The 26,955-nt window shown below is 43.7% G+C and overlaps 1 protein-coding gene across 1 annotated transcript in view; it reads left to right on the top strand.

Annotated features, from left to right (window-relative positions):
• The window catches only part of TRIM54 (tripartite motif containing 54), a 102,635-nt gene that overhangs the window by 9,787 nt on the left and 65,893 nt on the right, over nucleotides 1-26,955 (top strand). The window contains 1 exon segment of the mRNA XM_075847432.1: nucleotides 10,670-10,842. Within this exon segment, the coding sequence (XP_075703547.1) occupies nucleotides 10,670-10,842 (173 nt within the window).

The following is a 26,955-nucleotide window of genomic DNA, read 5'->3' as shown; positions in this document are numbered from 1 at the left end:
TGTATATAATGATATATGAGGGGTGAGGAGAAGTCTGGACAGAGAGGTCGCTGTGTATATAATGATATATGAGGGGTGAGGAGAAGTCTGGACAGAGGTCGCCGTGTATATAATGATATATGAGGGGTGAGGAGAAGTCTGGACAGAGAGGTTGCTGTGTATATAATGATATATGAGGGGTGAGGAGAAGTCTGGACAGAGAGGTCGCTGTGTATATAATGATATATGAGGGGTGAGGAGAAGTCTGGACAGAGGGGTCGCCGTGTATATAATGATATATGAGGGGTGAGGAGAAGTCTGGACAGAGGGGTCGCCGTGTATATAATGATATATGAGGGGTGAGGAGAAGTCTGGACAGAGGGGTCGCCGTGTATATAATGATATATGAGGGGTGAGGAGAAGTCTGGACAGAGGGGTCGCCGTGTATATAATGATATATGAGAGGTGAGGAGAAGTCTGGACAGAGAGGTCGCTGTGTATATAATGATATATGAGGGGTGAGGAGAAGTCTGGACAGAGAGGTCGCCGTGTATATAATGATATATGAGGGGTGAGGAGAAGTCTGGACAGAGGGGTCGCCGTGTATATAATGATATATGAGAGGTGAGGAGAAGTCTGGACAGAGGGGTCGCTGTGTATATAATGATATATGAGAGGTGAGGAGAAGTCTGGACAGAGAGGTCGCTGTGTATATAATGATATATGAGGGGTGAGGAGAAGTCTGGACAGAGAGGTCGCTGTGTATATAATGATATATGAGGGGTGAGGAGAAGTCTGGACAGAGGGGTCGCCGTGTATATAATGATATATGAGGGGTGAGGAGAAGTCTGGACAGAGAGGTCGCTGTGTATATAATGATATATGAGGGGTGAGGAGAAGTCTGGACAGAGAGGTCGCTGTGTATATAATGATATATGAGGGGTGAGGAGAAGTCTGGACAGAGAGGTCGCTGTGTATATAATGATATATGAGAGGTGAGGAGAAGTCTGGACAGAGGTCGCCGTGTATATAATGATATATGAGGGGTGAGGAGAAGTCTGGACAGAGGGGTTGCTGTGTATATAATGATATATGAGAGGTGAGGAGAAGTCTGGACAGAGGTCGCCGTGTATATAATGATATATGAGGGGTGAGGAGAAGTCTGGGCAGAGAGGTCGCCGTGTATATAATGATATATGAGGGGTGAGGAGGAGTCTGGACAGAGAGGTCGCCGTGTATATAATGATATATGAGAGGTGAGGAGAAGTCTGGACAGAGAGGTCGCTGTGTATATAATGATATATGAGAGGTGAGGAGAAGTCTGGACAGAGAGGTCGCTGTGTATATAATGATATATGAGAGGTGAGGAGAAGTCTGGACAGAGAGGTCGCCGTGTATATAATGATATATGAGGGGTGAGGAGAAGTCTGGACAGAGAGGTCGCTGTGTATATAATGATATATGAGAGGTGAGGAGAAGTCTGGACAGAGGGGTCGCCTTGTATATAATGATATATGAGAGGTGAGGAGAAGTCTGGACAGAGGTCGCCGTGTATATAATGATATATGAGGGGTGAGGAGAAGTCTGGGCAGAGAGGTCGCCGTGTATATAATGATATATGAGGGGTGAGGAGAAGTCTGGACAGAGAGGTCGCTGTGTATATAATGATATATGAGGGGTGAGGAGAAGTCTGGACAGAGGGGTCGCCGTGTATATAATGATATATGAGGGGTGAGGAGGAGTCTGGACAGAGGGGTCGCCGTGTATATAATGATATATGAGGGGTGAGGAGAAGTCTGGACAGAGGGGTCGCCGTGTATATAATGATATATGAGGGGTGAGGAGAAGTCTGGACAGAGAGGTCGCTGTGTATATAATGATATATGAGGGGTGAGGAGAAGTCTGGACAGAGGGGTCGCCGTGTATATAATGATATATGAGGGGTGAGGAGGAGTCTGGACAGAGGGGTCGCCGCGTATATAATGATATATGAGGGGTGAGGAGAAGTCTGGACAGAGAGGTCGCCGTGTATATAATGATATATGAGAGGTGAGGAGAAGTCTGGACAGAGAGGTCGCCGTGTATATAACGATATATGAGAGGTGAGGAGAAGTCTGGACAGAGAGGTCGCTGTGTATATAATGATATATGAGAGGTGAGGAGAAGTCTGGACAGAGAGGTCGCTGTGTATATAATGATATATGAGGGGTGAGGAGAAGTCTGGACAGAGGGGTTGCTGTGTATATAATGATATATGAGAGGTGAGGAGAAGTCTGGACAGAGAGGTCGCCGTGTATATAATGATATATGAGGGGTGAGGAGAAGTCTGGACAGAGAGGTCGCTGTGTATATAATGATATATGAGGGGTGAGGAGAAGTCTGGACAGAGGGGTTGCTGTGTATATAATGATATATGAGGGGTGAGGAGAAGTCTGGACAGAGAGGTCGCTGTGTATATAATGATATATGAGGGGTGAGGAGAAGTCTGGACAGAGGGGTCGCTGTGTATATAATGATATATGAGGGGTGAGGAGAAGTCTGGACAGAGAGGTCGCTGTGTATATAATGATATATGAGGGGTGAGGAGAAGTCTGGACAGAGAGGTCGCTGTGTATATAATGATATATGAGAGGTGAGGAGAAGTCTGGACAGAGAGGTCGCCGTGTATATAATGATATATGAGAGGTGAGGAGAAGTCTGGACAGAGGGGTCGCCGTGTATATAATGATATATGAGGGGTGAGGAGAAGTCTGGACAGAGGGGTCGCCGTGTATATAATGATATATGAGGGGTGAGGAGAAGTCTGGACAGAGGGGTCGCCGTGTATATAATGATATATGAGAGGTGAGGAGAAGTCTGGACAGAGGGGTCGCCGTGTATATAATGATATATGAGGGGTGAGGAGAAGTCTGGACAGAGGGGTCGCCGTGTATATAATGATATATGAGGGGTGAGGAGAAGTCTGGACAGAGAGGTCGCCGTGTATATAATGATATATGAGAGGTGAGGAGAAGTCTGGACAGAGGGGTCGCTGTGTATATAATGATATATGAGGGGTGAGGAGAAGTCTGGACAGAGAGGTCGCTGTGTATATAATGATATATGAGGGGTGAGGAGAAGTCTGGACAGAGAGGTCGCTGTGTATATAATGATATATGAGAGGTGAGGAGAAGTCTGGACAGAGGGGTCGCTGTGTATATAATGATATATGAGGGGTGAGGAGAAGTCTGGACAGAGGTCGCTGTGTATATAATGATATATGAGAGGTGAGGAGAAGTCTGGACAGAGGGGTCGCCGTGTATATAATGATATATGAGGGGTGAGGAGAAGTCTGGACAGAGAGGTCGCTGTGTATATAATGATATATGAGAGGTGAGGAGAAGTCTGGACAGAGGGGTCGCCGTGTATATAATGATATATGAGAGGTGAGGAGAAGTCTGGACAGAGGGGTCGCCGTGTATATAATGATATATGAGAGGTGAGGAGAAGTCTGGACAGAGAGGTCGCCGTGTATATAATGATATATGAGGGGTGAGGAGAAGTCTGGACAGAGAGGTCGCCGTGTATATAATGATATATGAGAGGTGAGGAGAAGTCTGGACAGAGAGGTCGCTGTGTATATAATGATATATGAGGGGTGAGGAGAAGTCTGGACAGAGGGGTCGCCGTGTATATAATGATATATGAGAGGTGAGGAGAAGTCTGGACAGAGGGGTCGCCGTGGATATAATGATATATGAGGGGTGAGGAGAAGTCTGGACAGAGAGGTCGCCGTGTATATAATGATATATGAGGGGTGAGGAGAAGTCTGGACAGAGGGGTCGCCGTGTATATAATGATATATGAGGGGTGAGGAGAAGTCTGGACAGAGGGGTCGCTGTGTATATAATGATATATGAGAGGTGAGGAGAAGTCTGGACAGAGAGGTCGCTGTGTATATAATGATATATGAGGGGTGAGGAGAAGTCTGGACAGAGGTCGCTGTGTATATAATGATATATGAGGGGTGAGGAGAAGTCTGGACAGAGAGGTCGCTGTGGATATAATGATATATGAGGGGTGAGGAGAAGTCTGGACAGAGAGGTCGCCGTGTATATAATGATATATGAGAGGTGAGGAGAAGTCTGGACAGAGGGGTCGCCGTGTATATAATGATATATGAGAGGTGAGGAGAAGTCTGGACAGAGAGGTCGCCTTGTATATAATGATATATGAGAGGTGAGGAGAAGTCTGGACAGAGAGGCCGCCGTGTATATAATGATATATGAGGGGTGAGGAGAAGTCTGGACAGAGAGGTCGCCGTGTATATAATGATATATGAGAGGTGAGGAGAAGTCTGGACAGAGGGGTCGCCGTGTATATAATGATATATGAGAGGTGAGGAGAAGTCTGGACAGAGAGGCCGCCGTGTATATAATGATATATGAGAGGTGAGGAGAAGTCTGGACAGAGAGGTCGCCGTGTATATAATGATATATGAGAGGTGAGGAGAAGTCTGGACAGAGAGGCCGCCGTGTATATAATGATATATGAGGGGTGAGGAGAAGTCTGGACAGAGGTCGCTGTGTATATAATGAATTACACCCAGTATACAGGACAGGAGAAGTGGTTACGATTTTGAATTGTCTTGGATAGTTGGTGCGTCTTGGCAAATGGGGTCATGGGTTAAAGTGAGCCAGTCTAGAGCCAACAAGGAGGTGGGGTAATGAAGAGGAAGACTCTGAACATGTCTAGTAAAATGCAGCAAATATATCTTACAGTTTGCACCATTGTGATAAATGTGACGCATATTCTTCCTCTCTGGTCTAGTTCTAACCCCGTCTCGACATCCGCCGTATATATACCGCTCAATAGAACGACTATGTTTCAGCTGACACTCCAGTGTAACGAGCGGGATTCTGCCCGTATAACCCCTTAGATGCTGTGGTTAGAAACATGGGGGCAGCCCGCACTGACGTCCCATCGGACCCCCAGAGATGTGATCACGTGTGTCGATGGTTGGCCTGGTATCCCGGGGCCCTAATGACATCCCTCAGGTTTGCCGTCTTTGTACTCATCATTTCAGTTCCGTTTAAGGTAGACATTATTAGGAGCCTATCAGAATCACGATGTATTGCAATAGATTAGTGCAAGCGATCCAACGATCATGGGTTCAAGTCCCGTATGGGGACTAGTAAAAAAAAAAAAAAAAAAAAATTAATATATAAAAAAAATAAAAATATTAAAAGTAAAAAAAAAACCTTTTCCCATTCTCCCCTCAAAAGCAATGTAAAGAAAAAAATATAACAAAATTGATATCGCCATGTCCGTAAATGTCTGAACTATTGCAATATAACATTTTACCTGCACGGTGAACGCTGTAAAAAAAAATATATATATTAAAACGCCAGATTTTTGGTCACCTTATGTCCCACATAAACTGGAAGAAAAAGTTTTCAAAAAGTCCCATGTACCCCAAACTGTTATTAATAGAAACCGCAGCTCGTCCCGCAAAAAAACCCTCGCCCTGACAGCGCTCAATGGATGGAAAAATTAAAAAGTTCTGGCTCTCATAATATGGCGGCTCAAATACCTTTGTTGTTTATTTTAATCAAATAGTTTTTTCTCTGTAAAAGTAATAAAAGCGTAATTTCCACTACACCGTAAATTCTCTTTCCTTTAGTCATAGCAGCAGCAACTCAAACCCCCCCCCCCCCCTGCCTGTGGGGATATTCTATCCTCCAGAAGATCGGACAGGTGCTATCATTGTCTACCCTATCAGAGCCGGCCTCACCGGGGTCACATCGTATATTTATAACCGTAAAGAAAAATTAACCCCACACCGACTCAAGTCTGCTGAATCAAACATAGATATTTTATTGGGGGGGGGGGCAGCGCTGCTAGGACTAAAGGAAAGAGAATTTGCGCTGAGTGGAAATGACACTTTCCTTGACGTCCTCAGCAGCGGAACCCATGGGGATGAGGTATGTAACCATTTTCGGGTGGGTCCTTTTGAATTGCGGACATAATGAGCGCTCGACCAAAAGCCGTTTCTCCATCTCTTCTGACGTCCGGCTTATAATGTTTTACAAACGTATGTGGAGAAGTCCATGAGGCCGTTCTGAAAATCTGATGGACTGGAATGCAGCTTCTCTCTGCCCATGACGTGGACACGGCTCCAGTAGAGTGAGACCTGAGGCTCTGTGGAGTCTGTAACCCAGCCTGCGTGCAGCAGATAGTAATCACCTTCCTTATACATCTGGACTTAGATGATTTTTGGCCCTTATTCCGGCCTCGAAATAATAGGAAAAGATGATCGGACCTCCTAAACTTCTTGGTTCGATGAATATGTTTTCAAGGCTCTACCGGCATCTAATGAGAGCAGTCTGCATTCTTCTGATGGCTCCGGATAGAACACGGGTAACTCAATCTGTTGGTTAATGTTCTGGAATGAAGGCACTTTTGGGGTGATATAAGGTAATGTCCTCATCAGGACACGGTCCTGCAGAAAAAGATAAGGTTCAGCCAATCCAAGAGCCTGTATGTCACTGACCGTCTTGTCTGTTATAGCTACTAGAAAACAGACTTTAAGCGCTAAATATTTCAATGCCACTGACTGCAAGGGCTCAAATGGGTTCACAGAGGTGAATGAGCACCACACATAAGTCCCACTTAGGGACTGGATCCGTCACCGTAGGTCTGATCTTCTGGACTGCCTTTACGAATCTCTGAATGAGGGGTTCAGATGATAGTTTCTTGCCTCAGAAGGCCGATAGTGCAGATATTTGTACTTTTATTGTGCCTGACTTGAGCCCCTTGTCAAAGACCTCCCGTAGGAATTCCAGTATGTTCTGGATGGATGGGGAGGAGAAGGAAAGTTGTTGGTCTTTGCACCATCTCAAACGTGCCAACCTAATCCTGCCATAGGTCCTGTTGGTCACAACCCCTCTGGATTGTAAGAGGGTGTTGATGACTGTCTCTGACAGCCTGAGTTGGCAAAAAGGGAGCGATCAACCTCCATGCTGTCAACTGGAGATGGTCTAGATGGGGACAATAGCGATTGTCTTGTGTCACAAGGGATGGAACTTAAGGTAGGACCCAGAAGTCTCCCTTGCTCATTGACATAGAGTAGAGAGAACCACGCTCTCTTGGGCCGGAAAGGGCAGATGGCAATTGCCGAGACTTGTTTCCGTTTGATCTTCTGTAAGATCTTTGGGATTATCGGGATAGGCGGGAATATGTACGCCAGGTGGAACTTCCATGGTATGGATAGAGCGCCTATGACCCACGGCTCGTCTAACCTGAACAGGGTGCAAAATAGGTCCATCTTTGCGTTCTCTTGTGTTGCCATCAGGTCCACTTGTGGTTGACCCCAAAATTCCACTATCTGATTGTAGACTTGTTGGTTTAGAGACCAGTCTCCTGGTAGCGGAAGGTCGCGGCTCAGCCTGTCTGCTATAATGTTGAGGGTCCCTTTTATATGCACAGATGTCAGCTGTTGAGTATAAACTTCTGCCCACGATAGGATCGGTGCCACTTCTATAAGAAGGGTTATGGATCGAGTGCCAACCTGGGGTTCAAGTAGGAGACTGGTCGCATTGTTGGAGTGAACTCTGATCGCTTTCCCCTGGACAGCTTGGTGAAAATATGTAAGGGCTCTCATGACCGCTCGCATCTCTCTGCGCCTTGAGGATAGACACTTCTCGGTCGGAGACCAGGTGCCCTTCACCATTTGTCCTGCCGTATAAGCTCCCCAACCTGAGCTGGACGTGTCCGTCAATATGTCAACCCAGGACTTGGGGGCAAAGGTTCTGCCGTTTTTTAGACTAAACCACCATCTTAGGGAGGCTCTCGTGTCTCTGGAAATGATCACTGTATTGTCCAGAGTTTATATGTCTCGGTTCCAAACCTGCAGGATTTCCTGTTCCAGGGGGGCGCATGTGCCATTTCACCCACTCGATAGCCTCGCTGGCCGATGTCATCAGACCCAGAACTTTCATCATCAGACGAATTGATACTGGCCTGATCTCGCTGAGATGCCGTGCGGCCTCCTGTATACGACACCGTCTTTCTGGTGGAAGGTAAATAATCATCTGTCGAGTATTTAAAAGAAACCTCAGGAATTGTTTCTCCTGCGATGGCTGAATGTGCATTTTCCCCATTGATGAGCCATCCCAATGCTTGAATCTCTGACCGCACGATTTGTAGGTAAGTATTGAGGGCTGCCACTGAATTGGCTTTTATCAGCCAGTTGCCCAGATAGGGTGTTATGGAGATACCTTTCCTCCTGAAGCTGGCTACTACTGCCACCGTGACCTTGGTGAACACTTTGGTGGGCCGATGATATCCCGAAGGGCAGGGACGTGAATTGTAGATGTACCAACTCTCTCTGCATCCAGATGGCAATTCTCAGGAATTTCCTGTATCTTGGATGAGTCGGTACGTGGAGATACGCATCTTTTAGGTCTATTGTGGTGAGAAAATCCCCTTTGTCCAGTAGGGAGAGTACAGAACGGATGGTATCCATACAGAATTTTGTTTTGCGTATAAACTTGTTTAGATATCTGAGATCTATTATTGTTCTCCATTTTCCCGCTTGCTTTGGAACGTAGAATACTTGTGAATAAACTCCTGTCTGGACTTCCACGGTGGGAACTCTTTCTAGAGCTCTCATGTCTATAAACTCTAGAATAGCTCTCTCTAGGAGAGACTGTTTCGTGTTGGCAAATTTTAAAGTGGCAAAGAATTTGTCTGGTGTGTGATATGAATTCTGTCTTGGAGTCATGTTTTACTATGTCTAGCACCCAACGGTCCTTTATAGATTTTTCCCATTGGGGGTAGGAAAACGACAATCTTCCTCCCACTGGTATTTCTCTGGCGTCGGAAAACCAGTTTCCTGCCAGGGGCTGGATGGTTTCTCCCCTACCTCTCTGACGTCTTTGGCCGCCTCGCTGGGAGTATTTTATACTGGTTGAGGAGGAATTATCCCCTCTATCTGGTCTCCCTCCCCAGTTTTGACCTCTAGACTGGCCACGAAAGGAGGCTTTCCATCTACGTTTCCCTGACAGAGGGAGAGATTTACCTTGTTTGTCAGATAGATTCTCCATTAGGGAATCCAATTCCGCCCCAAATAGCCTACTAGGCTGAAACTATATGGATCAAAGTGCATTTTTAGAGTGCACCACCCCCCCCCCCCATGGTTTTATCCAGAAGTATCTCCTACCAGCAGATGATAGGGCAATTGCGCGGGCTGCAAATCTGGAATGCTGGACCATGGCGTCGCAAAGAAAATCTGAGGCTGAGACATGTTTACATTTTTTTTAGAATGTCGTCTCGTGGAACGCCATTGTCTATGTCTATCTCCATCTGGAGGAGCCATGATCTCATATTCTTTGCGACAGTAGAAGAGGCTAATGCCGTTTTTGCCTGAGCTGCGGCCGTTACGTACCCTCTTCGTAAAGCGATATCGATTCAGAGGTCCATAGGATCATGAAAATTTGAACCGTCTTCCCTGGGAACCACTGTACATCTAAAGAGATTTGAAATGGCAACATCAACTTTAGGGGGGTCCCCCCATTCCTTATCTTGTTCCTTTTCAATGACGAACATTGTCTTAAACCTTTTATTTAGAATGGGGCCCTTGTTTGGAGATTTCCATTCATTGACCATTCATTTCTTAGTGATGGAGTCAAATTTGAATGCCCTAATTTTTTGGGGTAATCCATCTTCCTCGATGCCATGATATTGCACCCGTTCATCTGAATGGATGGCTTTAAGGAGTCTCGACATCTTTTCTATAGGGAAGAGATTTATTTCCTGGTTATCGTCATTTTCGGATGAAGATGTGTTAACTTCGTCGATGACCCTGAAACCGTCCACGATATCTGACTCCCTAGGGGATGACACACCTTAATGGTCTGGGTCTGTGGGAATGGGATTGACATGAATACCAGGATCAGCCAGGACGAGCGGTCATATTTGAACGTCCCTGACTGATTTAAATAATGCCCCCTAGTCTTCTTTCTCGGCGGCTGACCAATTACTGGCCACGAATAAGCGCATGCGCGGTCGCATCAGCATCAGAGTGATAGTCCGGCTACAAGAAAATGGCGCCGGCAGCATAATTACACCATAAGTCCGCTGTTCAGACGTCACTAGCCGGAAAATGCGCTGACTGCGGACAGGTAATCCTGTGGGACTCTTATAAGTTTATCTGATCTCTCCCCCAAGAAAATCATAAACAAACACCTACGTGTAGCCCTGAATCCGGACTACCGGACCAGGCATAAGTGTCAGCAATAAAACAGGAGGAAGATAGGATATAAATAAATAAATAAAAAAATAGACTTCCCAGCCCTGCCGACACCACCTGAGAGAAAGGACAGAAGGAAAAACCACGATGTGACCTCTGTGAGGCCGTCTCTTATATGGCAGCCAATTAATTCAAATAAATTGATACTACCCGTCCCATCTTCTAGGGGGATAGAATATCCCCACGGGTGCTGCTGCTGAGGACGTCAAGGAAATATACAAAAAATCTCCAGAAATTTGGTATTGCTGTAAATTATATTGACCCGCAGAATTCAGTTAACTTGCAAAAAACTAGCCCTCCTAGGGCTATGTCAACGGGGAAATAAAAAATTTCCAAAACGAACACACCGAGTCCCGAGTCTTCATGCTTCCCTGACACAGTCACTACTTTTCTCCATAGGCTTCAAACCCCCTCTGGCAGTCCCGCGGCTCCAGCACTGTATCATCCGGAGGACGCTTCCGCTGCCCTTCATGTCGACACGAGGTCGTCCTGGACAGACATGGGGTCTATGGGCTTCAGAGGAATCTACTGGTGGAAAATATCATCGATATCTATAAGCAGGAGTCTTCCAGGTAAATGATCATGAGAAGTATTAACGTCCCGTAACACTGGCTCTAGTATCGGATCATGGAGATCAATTCTACAGTCATGTGAAAAAGTAAATGCCCCTCGTGTACAGATTATTACTTCTTACCATCTGTGGGCATAATATCTGATCTTCATTCACACATGGTCATATAATGGCCCCGTACAACCTCCGAAACTAGGTACCTCCCTATGACTCCAATTTAATACAGAGCCATGCGGAGGATTTTTTTCTGTCGGATTCTGTACAAATCGGACAGAATAAAAACATGGCTGCTATAGAGGACGCCGAATATACAGGGCTACAGTATGAGGAAGTGTTGCTGCTTCGGGAGAATCTCCATTTATACGATGCCCTATGAAGTCTATCTGGCAGTACCCTCTTAGTACCCTCTTGGCTCTGATCCCTGATATTGCCTCTTTGGCAGAAACAACCCCCAGCAGACGTTTCTCTCTACATCTGACATTGTAATGGCCGCCGCTCACCGCCATATACTTGCCGGTCCCGGCGTCTTCTGGCTGGTGGCTACTCTCCCCCCATCTCCGCTTCTGGTGGCCTCCCAACGCTCTGCTCTGGCTCCTAGTGTGGGTGCTGACTCTCTCTGCCTTGCCTGACCTGTTAGGTTCTTTATAGCTAGAGTTCCCCAGACATTACTTTCCTGCATTTCCTGTGTTGGACTCTGCCTGTACCTTTGACTATCCTTGCCTGCCGACTGCCCTGACCTCTTGCTAGTGACACGTGCCAAAACTCTGCCGACTGCCCTGACCTCTTGCTAGTGACACGTGCCAAAACTCTGCTGACTGCCCTGACCTTGCTTGACTAACCATGAGTGCCTGATTGCCGCCTACCCTGCCGGCACGGTGTATAATAGAATACAAGTAACCGGCATATTATAGTGAGCATTGGATGGAACAACTATAACGGTTCTCACCGGTTTGTTCGTGGATCCTCTGTGTTATCTGGGAGATGGTGCTTGGAACCCAGGCAATGCTTGGCACAGCGGGTAGAGGCGGTCGGATGGATAAGCAGAAGTCAGGACAGGCAGCAGACGTCGTAACGGGTATGGCAGCAATAGGTCAAGGCAGGCGGCAGACAAGGATAGTCAAGTTCAAGCAGAGGTCAGTAACGGGAAGTCCAGACAAAAGGCAGAAGGTACGGAAACAGGGAACTAGGGCACAGGGAACTCACGAGGAACTTGGCTGAACAAGCAGGGATGGAAGGGAGGAGGAACCTTAAATAGGAAGTTCTAGCCCTTATATATTATCAAACATTGACACGAGTCTTATAGAAGACATAGTATGGAGCGCTGCATGACACACCACCCTGCCAAAACAATGCTGTGCAAAGCCAAGCCTCACATTTCACAAATAAAGGCGTGGTGTATAAAAAATGTGGGTAAACCGCACATAATATCACTGTATATACATCACTGGTGAGAGGTCACCTAGAGTATAGTGATCAGTACTACACCCGGATCTCCAGTATATAGAGCTAGTGATATCACTGTATATACATCACTGGTGAGAGGTCACCTAGAGTATAGTGATCAGTACTACACCCGGATCTCCAGTATATAGAGCTAGTGATATCACTGTATATACATCACTGGTGAGAGGTCACCTAGAGTATAGTGATCAGTACTACACCCGGATCTCCAGTATATAGAGCTAGTGATATCACTGTATATACATCACTGGTGAGAGGTCACCTAGAGTATAGTGATCAGTACTACACCCGGATCTCCAGTATATAGAGCTAGTGATATCACTGTATATACATCACTGGTGAGAGGTCATCTAGAGTATAGTGATCAGTACTACACCCGGATCTCCAGTATATAGAGCTAGTGATATCACTGTATATACATCACTGGTGAGAGGTCACCTAGAGTATAGTGATCAGTACTACACCCGGATCTCCAGTATATAGAGCTAGTGATATCACTGTATATACATCACTGGTGAGAGGTCATCTAGAGTATAGTGATCAGTGCTACACCCGGATCTCCAGTATATAGAGCTAGTGATATCACTGTATATATATACATCACTGGTGAGAGGTCATCTAGAGTATAGTGATCAGTGCTACACCCGGATCTCCAGTATATAGAGCTAGTGATATCACTGTATATACATCACTGGTGAGAGGTCACCTAGAGTATAGTGATCAGTACTACACCCGGATCTCCAGTATATAGAGCTAGTGATATCACTGTATATACATCACTGGTGAGAGGTCACCTAGAGTATAGAGATCAGTACTACACCCGGATCTCCAGTATATAGAGCTAGTGATATCACTGTATATACATCACTGGTGAGAGGTCATCTAGAGTATAGTGATCAGTACTACACCCGGATCTCCAGTATATAGAGCTAGTGATATCACTGTATATACATCACTGGTGAGAGGTCATCTAGAGTATAGTGATCAGTACTACACCCGGATCTCCAGTATCTAGAGCTAGTGATATCACTGTATATACATCACTGGTGAGAGGTCATCTAGAGTATAGTGATCAGTACTACACCCGGATCTCCAGTATATAGAGCTAGTGATATCACTGTATATACATCACTGGTGAGAGGTCATCTAGAGTATAGTGATCAGTACTACACCCGGATCTCCAGTATATAGAGCTAGTGATATCACTGTATATACATCACTGGTGAGAGGTCACCTAGAGTATAGTGATCAGTACTACACCCGGATCTCCAGTATATAGAGCTAGTGATATCACTGTATATACATCACTGGTGAGAGGTCATCTAGAGTATAGTGATCAGTACTACACCCGGATCTCCAGTATATAAGCTAGTGATATCACTGTATACACATCACTGGTGAGAGGTCATCTAGAGTATAGTGATCAGTACTACACCCGGATCTCCAGTATATAGAGCTAGTGATATCACTGTATATACATCACTGGTGAGAGGTCATCTAGAGTATAGTGATCAGTACTACACCCGGATCTCCAGTATATAGAGCTAGTGATATCATTGTATATATATACATCACTGGTGAGAGGTCATCTAGAGTATAGTGATCAGTACTACACCCGGATCTCCAGTATATAGAGCTAGTGATATCACTGTATACACATCACTGGTGAGAGGTCATCTAGAGTATAGTGATCAGTACTACACCCGGATCTCCAGTATATAGAGCTAGTGATATCACTGTATATACATCACTGGTGAGAGGTCACCTAGAGTATAGTGATCAGTACTGCACCCGGATCTCCAGTATATAGAGCTAGTGATATCACTGTATATACATCACTGGTGAGAGGTCATCTAGAGTATAGTGATCAGTACTACACCCGGATCTCCAGTATATAGAGCTAGTGATATCACTGTATATACATCACTGGTGAGAGGTCACCTAGAGTATAGTGATCAGTGCTACACCCGGATCTCCAGTATATAGAGCTAGTGATATCACTGTATATACATCACTGGTGAGAGGTCACCTAGAGTATAGTGATCAGTACTACACCCGGATCTCCAGTATATAGAGCTAGTGATATCACTGTATATACATCACTGGTGAGAAGTCATCTAGAGTATAGTGATCAGTACTACACCCGGATCTCCAGTATATAGAGCTAGTGATATCACTGTATATACATCACTGGTGAGAGGTCATCTAGAGTATAGTGATCAGTACTACACCCGGATCTCCAGTATATAGAACTAGTGATATCACTGTATATACATCACTGGTGAGAGGTCACTAGAGTATAGTGATCAGTACTACACCCGGATCTCCTGTATATAGAGCTAGTGATATCACTGTATATACATGACTGGTGAGAGGTCACCTAGAGTATAGTGATCAGTACTACACCCGGATCTCCTGTATATAGAGCTAGTGATATCACTGTATATACATCACTGGTGAGAGGTCACCTAGAGTATAGTGATCAGTACTACACCCGGATCTCCAGTATATAGAGCTAGTGATATCACTGTATATACATCACTGGTGAGAGGTCATCTAGAGTATAGTGATCAGTACTACACCCGGATCTCCGGTATATAGAGCTACTGATATCACTGTATATACATCACTGGTGAGAGGTCATCTAGAGTATAGTGATCAGTGCTACACCCGGATCTCCAGTATATAGAGCTAGTGATATCACTGTATATACATCACTGGTGAGAGGTCATCTAGAGTATAGTGATCAGTACTACACCCGGATCTCCAGTATATAGAGCTAGTGATATCACTGTATATACATCACTGGTGAGAGGTCATCTAGAGTATAGTGATCAGTACTACACCCGGATCTCCAGTATATAGAGCTAGTGATATCACTGTATATACATCACTGGTGAGAGGTCACCTAGAGTATAGTGATCAGTACTACACCCGGATCTCCAGTATATAGAGCTAGTGATATCACTGTATATACATCACTGGTGAGAGGTCACCTAGAGTATAGTGATCAGTACTACACCCGGATCTCCAGTATATAGAGCTAGTGATGTCACTGTATATACATCACTGGTGAGAGGTCACCTAGAGTATAGTGATCAGTACTACACCCGGATCTCCAGTATATAGAGCTAGTGATATCACTGTATATACATCACTGGTGAGAGGTCACCTAGAGTATAGTGATCAGTACTACACCCGGATCTCCAGTATATAGAGCTAGTGATATCACTGTATATACATCACTGGTGAGATGTCATCTACAGTATAGTGATCAGTACTACACCCGGATCTCCAGTATATAGAGCTAGTGATATCACTGTATATACATCACTGGTGAGAGGTCATCTAGAGTATAGTGATCAGTACTACACCCGGATCTCCAGTATATAGAGCTAGTGATATCACTGTATATACATCACTGGTGAGAGGTCATCTAGAGTATAGTGATCAGTACTACACCCGGATCTCCAGTATATAGAGCTAGTGATATCACTGTATATACATCACTGGTGAGAGGTCATCTAGAGTATAGTGATCAGTACTACACCCGGATCTCCAGTATAGAGAGCTAGTGATATCACTGTATATACATCACTGGTGAGATGTCATCTACAGTATAGTGATCAGTACTACACCCGGATCTCCAGTATATAGAGCTAGTGATATCACTGTATATACATCACTGGTGAGAGGTCACCTAGAGTATAGTGATCAGTACTACACCCGGATCTCCAGTATATAGAGCTAGTGATATCACTGTATATACATCACTGGTGAGAGGTCATCTACAGTATAGTGATCAGTACTACACCCGGATCTCCAGTATATAGAGCTAGTGATATCACTGTATATACATCACTGGTGAGAGGTCATCTAAGTATAGTGATCAGTACTACACCCGGATCTCCAGTATATAGAGCTAGTGATATCACTGTATATACATCACTGGTGAGAAGTCATCTACAGTATAGTGATCAGTACTACACCCGGATCTCCAGTATATAGAGCTAGTGACATCACTGTATATACATCACTGGTGAGAGGTCATCTAGAGTATAGTGATCAGTGCTACACCCGGATCTCCAGTATATAGAGCTAGTGATATCACTGTATATACATCACTGGTGAGAGGTCACCTAGAGTATAGTGATCAGTGCTACACCCGGATCTCCAGTATATAGAGCTAGTGATATCACTGTATATACATCACTGGTGAGAGGTCATCTAGAGTATAGTGATCAGTGCTACACCCGGATCTCCAGTATATAGAGCTAGTGATATCACTGTATATACATCACTGGTGAGAGGTCACCTAGAGTATAGTGATCAGTACTACACCCGGATCTCCAGTATATAGAGCTAGTGATATCACTGTATATACATCACTGGTGAGAGGACATCTAGAGTATAGTGATCAGTGCTACACCCGGATCTCCAGTATATAGAGCTAGTGATATCACTGTATATACATCACTGGTGAGAGGTCATCTACAGTATAGTGATCAGTACTACACCCGGATCTCCAGTATATAGAGCTAGTGATATCACTGTATATACATCACTGGTGAGAGGTCATCTAGAGTATAGTGATCAGTGCTACACCCGGATCTCCAGTATATAGAGCTAGTGATATCACTGTATATACATCACTGGTGAGAGGACATCTAGAGTATAGTGATCAGTGCTACACCCGGATCTCCAGTATATAGAGCTAGTGATATCACTGTATATACATCACTGGTGAGAGGTCATCTAGAGTATAGTGATCAGTGCTACACCCGGATCTCCAGTATATAGAGCTAGTGATATCACTGTATATACATCACTGGTGAGAGGTCACCTAGAGTATAGTGATCAGTACTACACCCGGATCTCCAGTATATAGAGCTAGTGATATCACTGTATATACATCACTGGTGAGAGGACATCTAGAGTATAGTGATCAGTGCTACACCCGGATCTCCAGTATATAGAGCTAGTGATATCACTGTATATACATCACTGGTGAGAGGTCACCTAGAGTATAGTGATCAGTACTACACCTGGATCTCCAGTATATAGAGCTAGTGATATCACTGTATATACATCACTGGTGAGAGGTCATCTAGAGTATAGTGATCAGTACTACACCCGGATCTCCAGTATATAGAGCTAGTGATATCACTGTATATACATCACTGGTGAGAGGTCACCTAGAGTATAGTGATCAGTACTACACCCGGATCTCCAGTATATAGAGCTAGTGATATCACTGTATATACATCACTGGTGAGAGGTCACCTAGAGTATAGTGATCAGTACTACACCCGGATCTCCAGTATATAGAGCTAGTGATATCACTGTATATACATCACTGGTGAGAGGTCATCTACAGTATAGTGATCAGTACTACACCCGGATCTCCAGTATATAGAGCTAGTGATATCACTGTATATACATCACTGGTGAGATGTCATCTAGAGTATAGTGATCAGTACTACACCCGGATCTCCAGTATATAGAGCTAGTGATATCACTGTATATACATCACTGGTGAGAGGTCATCTAGAGTATAGTGATCAGTACTACACCCGGATCTCCAGTATATAGAGCTAGTGATGTCACTGTATATACATCACTGGTGAGAGGTCATCTAGAGTATAGTGATCAGTACTACACCCGGATCTCCAGTATATAGAGCTAGTGATGTCACTGTATATACATCACTGGTGAGAGGTCACCTAGAGTATAGTGATCAGTACTACACCCGGATCTCCAGTATATAGAGCTAGTGATATCACAGTATATACATCACTGGTGAGAGGTCACCTAGAGTATAGTGATCAGTACTACACCCGGATCTCCAGTATATAGAGCTAGTGATATCACTGTATATACATCACTGGTGAGAGGTCATCTAGAGTATAGTGATCAGTACTACACCCGGATCTCCAGTATATAGAGCTAGTGATATCACTGTATATACATCACTGGTGAGAGGTCATCTAGAGTATAGTGATCAGTACTACACCCGGATCTCCAGTATATAGAGCTAGTGACATCACTGTATATACATCACTGGTGAGAGGTCATCTAGAGTATAGTGATCAGTACTACACCCGGATCTCCAGTATATAGAGCTAGTGATATCACTGTATATACATCACTGGTGAGAGGTCATCTACAGTATAGTGATCAGTACTACACCCGGATCTCCAGTATATAGAGCTAGTGATATCACTGTATATACATCACTGGTGAGAGGTCATCTACAGTATAGTGATCAGTACTACACCCGGATCTCCAGTATATAGAGCTAGTGATATCACTGTATATATATATACATCACTGGTGAGAGGTCATCTAGAGTATAGTGATCAGTACTACACCCGGATCTCCAGTATATAGAGCTAGTGATATCACTTTATATATATACATCACTGGTGAGAGGTCATCTAGAGTATAGTGATCAGTGCTACACCCGGATCTCCAGTATATAGAGCTAGTGATATCACTGTATATACATCACTGGTGAGAGGTCATCTAGAGTATAGTGATCAGTACTACACCCGGATCTCCAGTATATAGAGCTAGTGATGTCAATGTATATACATCACTGGTGAGAGGTCATCTAGAGTATAGTGATCAGTACTACACCCGGATCTCCAGTATATAGAGCTAGTGATGTCACTGTATATACATCACTGGTGAGAGGTCACCTAGAGTATAGTGATCAGTACTACACCCGGATCTCCAGTATATAGAGCTAGTGATATCACTGTATATACATCACTGGTGAGAGGTCACCTAGAGTATAGTGATCAGTACTACACCCGGATCTCCAGTATATAGAGCTAGTGATATCACTGTATATACATCACTGGTGAGAGGTCATCTAGAGTATAGTGATCAGTACTACACCCGGATCTCCAGTATATAGAGCTAGTGATATCACTGTATATACATCACTGGTGAGAGGTCATCTAGAGTATAGTGATCAGTACTACACCCGGATCTCCAGTATATAGAGCTGGTGATATCACTGTATATACATCACTGGTGAGAGGTCACCTAGAGTATAGTGATCAGTACTACACCCGGATCTCCAGTATATAGAGCTAGTGATATCACTGTATATACATCACTGGTGAGAGGTCATCTAGAGTATAGTGATCAGTACTACACCCGGATCTCCAGTATATAGAGCTAGTGATATCACTGTATATACATCACTGGTGAGAGGTCATCTACAGTATAGTGATCAGTACTACACCCGGATCTCCAGTATATAGAGCTAGTGATATCACTGTATATACATCACTGGTGAGAGGTCATCTACAGTATAGTGATCAGTACTACACCCGGATCTCCTGTATATAGAGCTAGTGATATCACTGTATATACATCACTGGTGAGAGGTCACCTAGAGTATAGTGATCAGTACTACACCCGGATCTCCAGTATATAGAGCTAGTGATATCACTGTATATACATCACTGGTGAGAGGTCACCTAGAGTATAGTGATCAGTACTACACCCGGATCTCCAGTATATAGAGCTAGTGATATCACTGTATATACATCACTGGTGAGAGGACATCTAGAGTATAGTGATCAGTGCTACACCCGGATCTCCAGTATATAGAGCTAGTGATATCACTGTATATACATCACTGGTGAGAGGTCACCTAGAGTATAGTGATCAGTACTACACCTGGATCTCCAGTATATAGAGCTAGTGATATCACTGTATATACATCACTGGTGAGAGGTCATCTAGAGTATAGTGATCAGTACTACACCCGGATCTCCAGTATATAGAGCTAGTGATATCACTGTATATACATCACTGGTGAGAGGTCACCTAGAGTATAGTGATCAGTACTACACCCGGATCTCCAGTATATAGAGCTAGTGATATCACTGTATATACATCACTGGTGAGAGGTCACCTAGAGTATAGTGATCAGTACTACACCCGGATCTCCAGTATATAGAGCTAGTGATATCACTGTATATACATCACTGGTGAGAGGTCATCTACAGTATAGTGATCAGTACTACACCCGGATCTCCAGTATATAGAGCTAGTGATATCACTGTATATACATCACTGGTGAGATGTCATCTAGAGTATAGTGATCAGTACTACACCCGGATCTCCAGTATATAGAGCTAGTGATATCACTGTATATACATCACTGGTGAGAGGTCATCTAGAGTATAGTGATCAGTACTACACCCGGATCTCCAGTATATAGAGCTAGTGATGTCACTGTATATACATCACTGGTGAGAGGTCATCTAGAGTATAGTGATCAGTACTACACCCGGATCTCCAGTATATAGAGCTAGTGATGTCACTGTATATACATCACTGGTGAGAGGTCACCTAGAGTATAGTGATCAGTACTACACCCGGATCTCCAGTATATAGAGCTAGTGATATCACAGTATATACATCACTGGTGAGAGGTCACCTAGAGTATAGTGATCAGTACTACACCCGGATCTCCAGTATATAGAGCTAGTGATATCACTGTATATACATCACTGGTGAGAGGTCATCTAGAGTATAGTGATCAGTACTACACCCGGATCTCCAGTATATAGAGCTAGTGATATCACTGTATATACATCACTGGTGAGAGGTCATCTAGAGTATAGTGATCAGTACTACACCCGGATCTCCAGTATATAGAGCTAGTGACATCACTGTATATACATCACTGGTGAGAGGTCATCTAGAGTATAGTGATCAGTACTACACCCGGATCTCCAGTATATAGAGCTAGTGATATCACTGTATATACATCACTGGTGAGAGGTCATCTACAGTATAGTGATCAGTACTACACCCGGATCTCCAGTATATAGAGCTAGTGATATCACTGTATATACATCACTGGTGAGAGGTCATCTACAGTATAGTGATCAGTACTACACCCGGATCTCCAGTATATAGAGCTAGTGATATCACTGTATATATATATACATCACTGGTGAGAGGTCATCTAGAGTATAGTGATCAGTACTACACCCGGATCTCCAGTATATAGAGCTAGTGATATCACTTTATATATATACATCACTGGTGAGAGGTCATCTAGAGTATAGTGATCAGTGCTACACCCGGATCTCCAGTATATAGAGCTAGTGATATCACTGTATATACATCACTGGTGAGAGGTCATCTAGAGTATAGTGATCAGTACTACACCCGGATCTCCAGTATATAGAGCTAGTGATGTCAATGTATATACATCACTGGTGAGAGGTCATCTAGAGTATAGTGATCAGTACTACACCCGGATCTCCAGTATATAGAGCTAGTGATGTCACTGTATATACATCACTGGTGAGAGGTCACCTAGAGTATAGTGATCAGTACTACACCCGGATCTCCAGTATATAGAGCTAGTGATATCACTGTATATACATCACTGGTGAGAGGTCACCTAGAGTATAGTGATCAGTACTACACCCGGATCTCCAGTATATAGAGCTAGTGATATCACTGTATATACATCACTGGTGAGAGGTCATCTAGAGTATAGTGATCAGTACTACACCCGGATCTCCAGTATATAGAGCTAGTGATATCACTGTATATACATCACTGGTGAGAGGTCATCTAGAGTATAGTGATCAGTACTACACCCGGATCTCCAGTATATAGAGCTGGTGATATCACTGTATATACATCACTGGTGAGAGGTCACCTAGAGTATAGTGATCAGTACTACACCCGGATCTCCAGTATATAGAGCTAGTGATATCACTGTATATACATCACTGGTGAGAGGTCATCTAGAGTATAGTGATCAGTACTACACCCGGATCTCCAGTATATAGAGCTAGTGATATCACTGTATATACATCACTGGTGAGAGGTCATCTACAGTATAGTGATCAGTACTACACCCGGATCTCCAGTATATAGAGCTAGTGATATCACTGTATATACATCACTGGTGAGAGGTCATCTACAGTATAGTGATCAGTACTACACCCGGATCTCCTGTATATAGAGCTAGTGATATCACTGTATATACATCACTGGTGAGAGGTCACCTAGAGTATAGTGATCAGTACTACACCCGGATCTCCAGTATATAGAGCTAGTGATATCACTGTATATACATCACTGGTGAGAGGTCACCTAGAGTATAGTGATCAGTACTACACCCGGATCTCCAGTATATAGAGCTAGTGATATCACTGTATATACATCACTGGTGAGAGGTCACCTAGAGTATAGTGATCAGTACTACACCCGGATCTCCAGTATATATAGCTAGTGATATCACTGTATATACATCACTGGTGAGAGGTCATCTAGAGTATAATGATCAGTACTACACCCGGATCTCCAGTATATAGAGCTAGTGATATCACTGTATATACATCACTGGTGAGAGGTCATCTAGAGTATAGTGATCAGTACTACACCCGGATCTCCAGTATATAGAGCTAGTGATATCACTGTATATACATCACTGGTGAGAGGTCATCTAGAGTATAGTGATCAGTACTACACCCGGATCTCCAGTATATAGAGCTAGTGATATCACTGTATATACATCACTGGTGAGAGGTCACCTAGAGTATAGTGATCAGTACTACACCCGGATCTCCAGTATATAGAGCTAGTGATATCACTGTATATACATCACTGGTGAGAGGTCACCTAGAGTATAGTGATCAGTACTACACCCGGATCTCCAGTATATAGAGCTAGTGATATCACTGTATATACATCACTGGTGAGAGGTCATCTAGAGTATAGTGATCAGTACTACACCCGGATCTCCAGTATATAGAGCTAGTGATATCACTGTATATACATCACTGGTGAGAGGTCATCTAGAGTATAGTGATCAGTACTACACCCGGATCTCCAGTATATAGAGCTAGTGATATCACTGTATATACATCACTGGTGAGAGGTCATCTAGAGTATAGTGATCAGTACTACACCCGGATCTCCAGTATATAGAGCTAGTGATATCACTGTATATACATCACTGGTGAGAGGTCATCTAGAGTATAGTGATCAGTACTACACCCGGATCTCCAGTATATAGAGCTAGTGATATCACTGTATATACATCACTGGTGAGAGGTCATCTAGAGTATAGTGATCAGTGCTACACCCGGATCTCCAGTATATAGAGCTAGTGATATCACTGTATATATATACATCACTGGTGAGAGGTCATCTAGAGTATAGTGATCAGTGCTACACCCGGATCTCCAGTATATAGAGCTAGTGATATCACTGTATATACATCACTGGTGAGAGGTCACCTAGAGTATAGTGATCAGTACTACACCCGGATCTCCAGTATATAGAGCTAGTGATATCACTGTATATACATCACTGGTGAGAGGTCACCTAGAGTATAGAGATCAGTACTACACCCGGATCTCCAGTATATAGAGCTAGTGATATCACTGTATATACATCACTGGTGAGAGGTCATCTAGAGTATAATGATCAGTACTACACCCGGATCTCCAGTATATAGAGCTAGTGATATCACTGTATATACATCACTGGTGAGAGGTCATCTAGAGTATAGTGATCAGTACTACACCCGGATCTCCAGTATATAGAGCTAGTGATATCACTGTATATACATCACTGGTGAGAGGTCATCTAGAGTATAGTGATCAGTACTACACCCGGATCTCCAGTATATAGAGCTAGTGATATCACTGTATATACATCACTGGTGAGAGGTCATCTAGAGTATAGTGATCAGTACTACACCCGGATCTCCAGTATATAGAGCTAGTGATATCACTGTATACACATCACTGGTGAGAGGTTATCTAGAGTATAGTGATCAGTACTACACCCGGATCTCCAGTATATAGAGCTAGTGATATCACTGTATATACATCACTGGTGAGAGGTCACCTAGAGTATAGTGATCAGTACTGCACCCGGATCTCCAGTATATAGAGCTAGTGATATCACTGTATATACATCACTGGTGAGAGGTCATCTAGAGTATAGTGATCAGTACTACACCCGGATCTCCAGTATATAGAGCTAGTGATATCACTGTATATACATCACTGGTGAGAGGTCACCTAGAGTATAGTGATCAGTGCTACACCCGGATCTCCAGTATATAGAGCTAGTGATATCACTGTATATACATCACTGGTGAGAGGTCACCTAGAGTATAGTGATCAGTGCTACACCCGGATCTCCAGTATATAGAGCTAGTGATATCACTGTATATACATCACTGGTGAGAGGTCACCTAGAGTATAGTGATCAGTACTACACCCGGATCTCCAGTATATAGAGCTAGTGATATCACTGTATATACATCACTGGTGAGAAGTCATCTAGAGTATAGTGATCAGTACTACACCCGGATCTCCAGTATATAGAGCTAGTGATATCACTGTATATACATCACTGGTGAGAGGTCATCTACAGTATAGTGATCAGTACTACACCCGGATCTCCAGTATATAGAGCTAGTGATATCACTGTATATACATCACTGGTGAGAGGTCATCTAGAGTATAGTGATCAGTACTACACCCGGATCTCCAGTATATAGAACTAGTGATATCACTGTATATACATCACTGGTGAGAGGTCACTAGAGTATAGTGATCAGTACTACACCCGGATCTCCTGTATATAGAGCTAGTGATATCACTGTATATACATCACTGGTGAGAGGTCACCTAGAGTATAGTGATCAGTACTACACCCGGATCTCCAGTATATAGAGCTAGTGATATCACTGTATATACATCACTGGTGAGATGTCATCTAGAGTATAGTGATCAGTACTACACCCGGATCTCCAGTATATAGAGCTAGTGATATCACTGTATATACATCACTGGTGAGAGGTCATCTAGAGTATAGTGATCAGTACTACACCTGGATCTCCAGTATATAGAGCTAGTGATATCACTGTATATACATCACTGGTAAGAGGTCATCTACAGTATAGTGATCAGTACTACACCCGGATCTCCAGTATATAGAGCTAGTGATATCACTGTATATACATCACTGGTGAGAGGTCACCTAGAGTATAGTGATCAGTACTACACCCGGATCTCCAGTATATAGAGCTAGTGATATCACTGTATATACATCACTGGTGAGAGGTCATCTAGAGTATAGTGATCAGTACTACACCCGGATCTCCAGTATATAGAGCTAGTGATGTCACTGTATATACATCACTGGTGAGAGGTCACCTAGAGTATAGTGATCAGTACTACACCCGGATCTCCAGTATATAGAGCTAGTGATGTCACTGTATATACATCACTGGTGAGAGGTCATCTAGAGTATAGTGATCAGTACTACACCCGGATCTCCAGTATATAGAGCTAGTGATGTCACTGTATATACATCACTGGTGAGAGGTCACCTAGAGTATAGTGATCAGTACTACACCGGATCTCCAGTATATAGAGCTAGTGATATCACTGTATATACATCACTGGTGAGAGGTCACCTAGAGTATAGTGATCAGTACTACACCCGGATCTCCAGTATATAGAGCTAGTGATATCACTGTATATACATCACTGGTGAGAGGTCATCTAGAGTATAGTGATCAGTACTACACCCGGATCTCCAGTATATAGAGCTAGTGATATCACTGTATATACATCACTGGTGAGAGGACATCTAGAGTATAGTGATCAGTGCTACACCCGGATCTCCAGTATATAGAGCTAGTGATATCACTGTATATACATCACTGGTGAGAGGTCACCTAGAGTATAGTGATCAGTACTACACCTGGATCTCCAGTATATAGAGCTAGTGATATCACTGTATATACATCACTGGTGAGAGGTCATCTAGAGTATAGTGATCAGTACTACACCCGGATCTCCAGTATATAGAGCTAGTGATATCACTGTATATACATCACTGGTGAGAGGTCACCTAGAGTATAGTGATCAGTACTACACCCGGATCTCCAGTATATAGAGCTAGTGATATCACTGTATATACATCACTGGTGAGAGGTCACCTAGAGTATAGTGATCAGTACTACACCCGGATCTCCAGTATATAGAGCTAGTGATATCACTGTATATACATCACTGGTGAGAGGTCATCTACAGTATAGTGATCAGTACTACACCCGGATCTCCAGTATATAGAGCTAGTGATATCACTGTATATACATCACTGGTGAGATGTCATCTACAGTATAGTGATCAGTACTACACCCGGATCTCCAGTATATAGAGCTAGTGATATCACTGTATATACATCACTGGTGAGAGGTCATCTACAGTATAGTGATCAGTACTACACCCGGATCTCCAGTATATAGAGCTAGTGATATCACTGTATATACATCACTGGTGAGAGGTCATCTAAGTATAGTGATCAGTACTACACCCGGATCTCCAGTATATAGAGCTAGTGATATCACTGTATATACATCACTGGTGAGAAGTCATCTACAGTATAGTGATCAGTACTACACCCGGATCTCCAGTATATAGAGCTAGTGACATCACTGTATATACATCACTGGTGAGAGGTCATCTAGAGTATAGTGATCAGTGCTACACCCGGATCTCCAGTATATAGAGCTAGTGATATCACTGTATATACATCACTGGTGAGAGGTCACCTAGAGTATAGTGATCAGTGC

The sequence above is a fragment of the Rhinoderma darwinii genome (genome assembly GCF_050947455.1).
Source record: "Rhinoderma darwinii isolate aRhiDar2 chromosome 4 unlocalized genomic scaffold, aRhiDar2.hap1 SUPER_4_unloc_1, whole genome shotgun sequence".
Classification (NCBI taxonomy): domain Eukaryota; kingdom Metazoa; phylum Chordata; class Amphibia; order Anura; family Rhinodermatidae; genus Rhinoderma; species Rhinoderma darwinii.
Note: the sequence above shows the minus strand (reverse complement) of the source record. Positions and strands in the feature narration are given on the sequence as shown.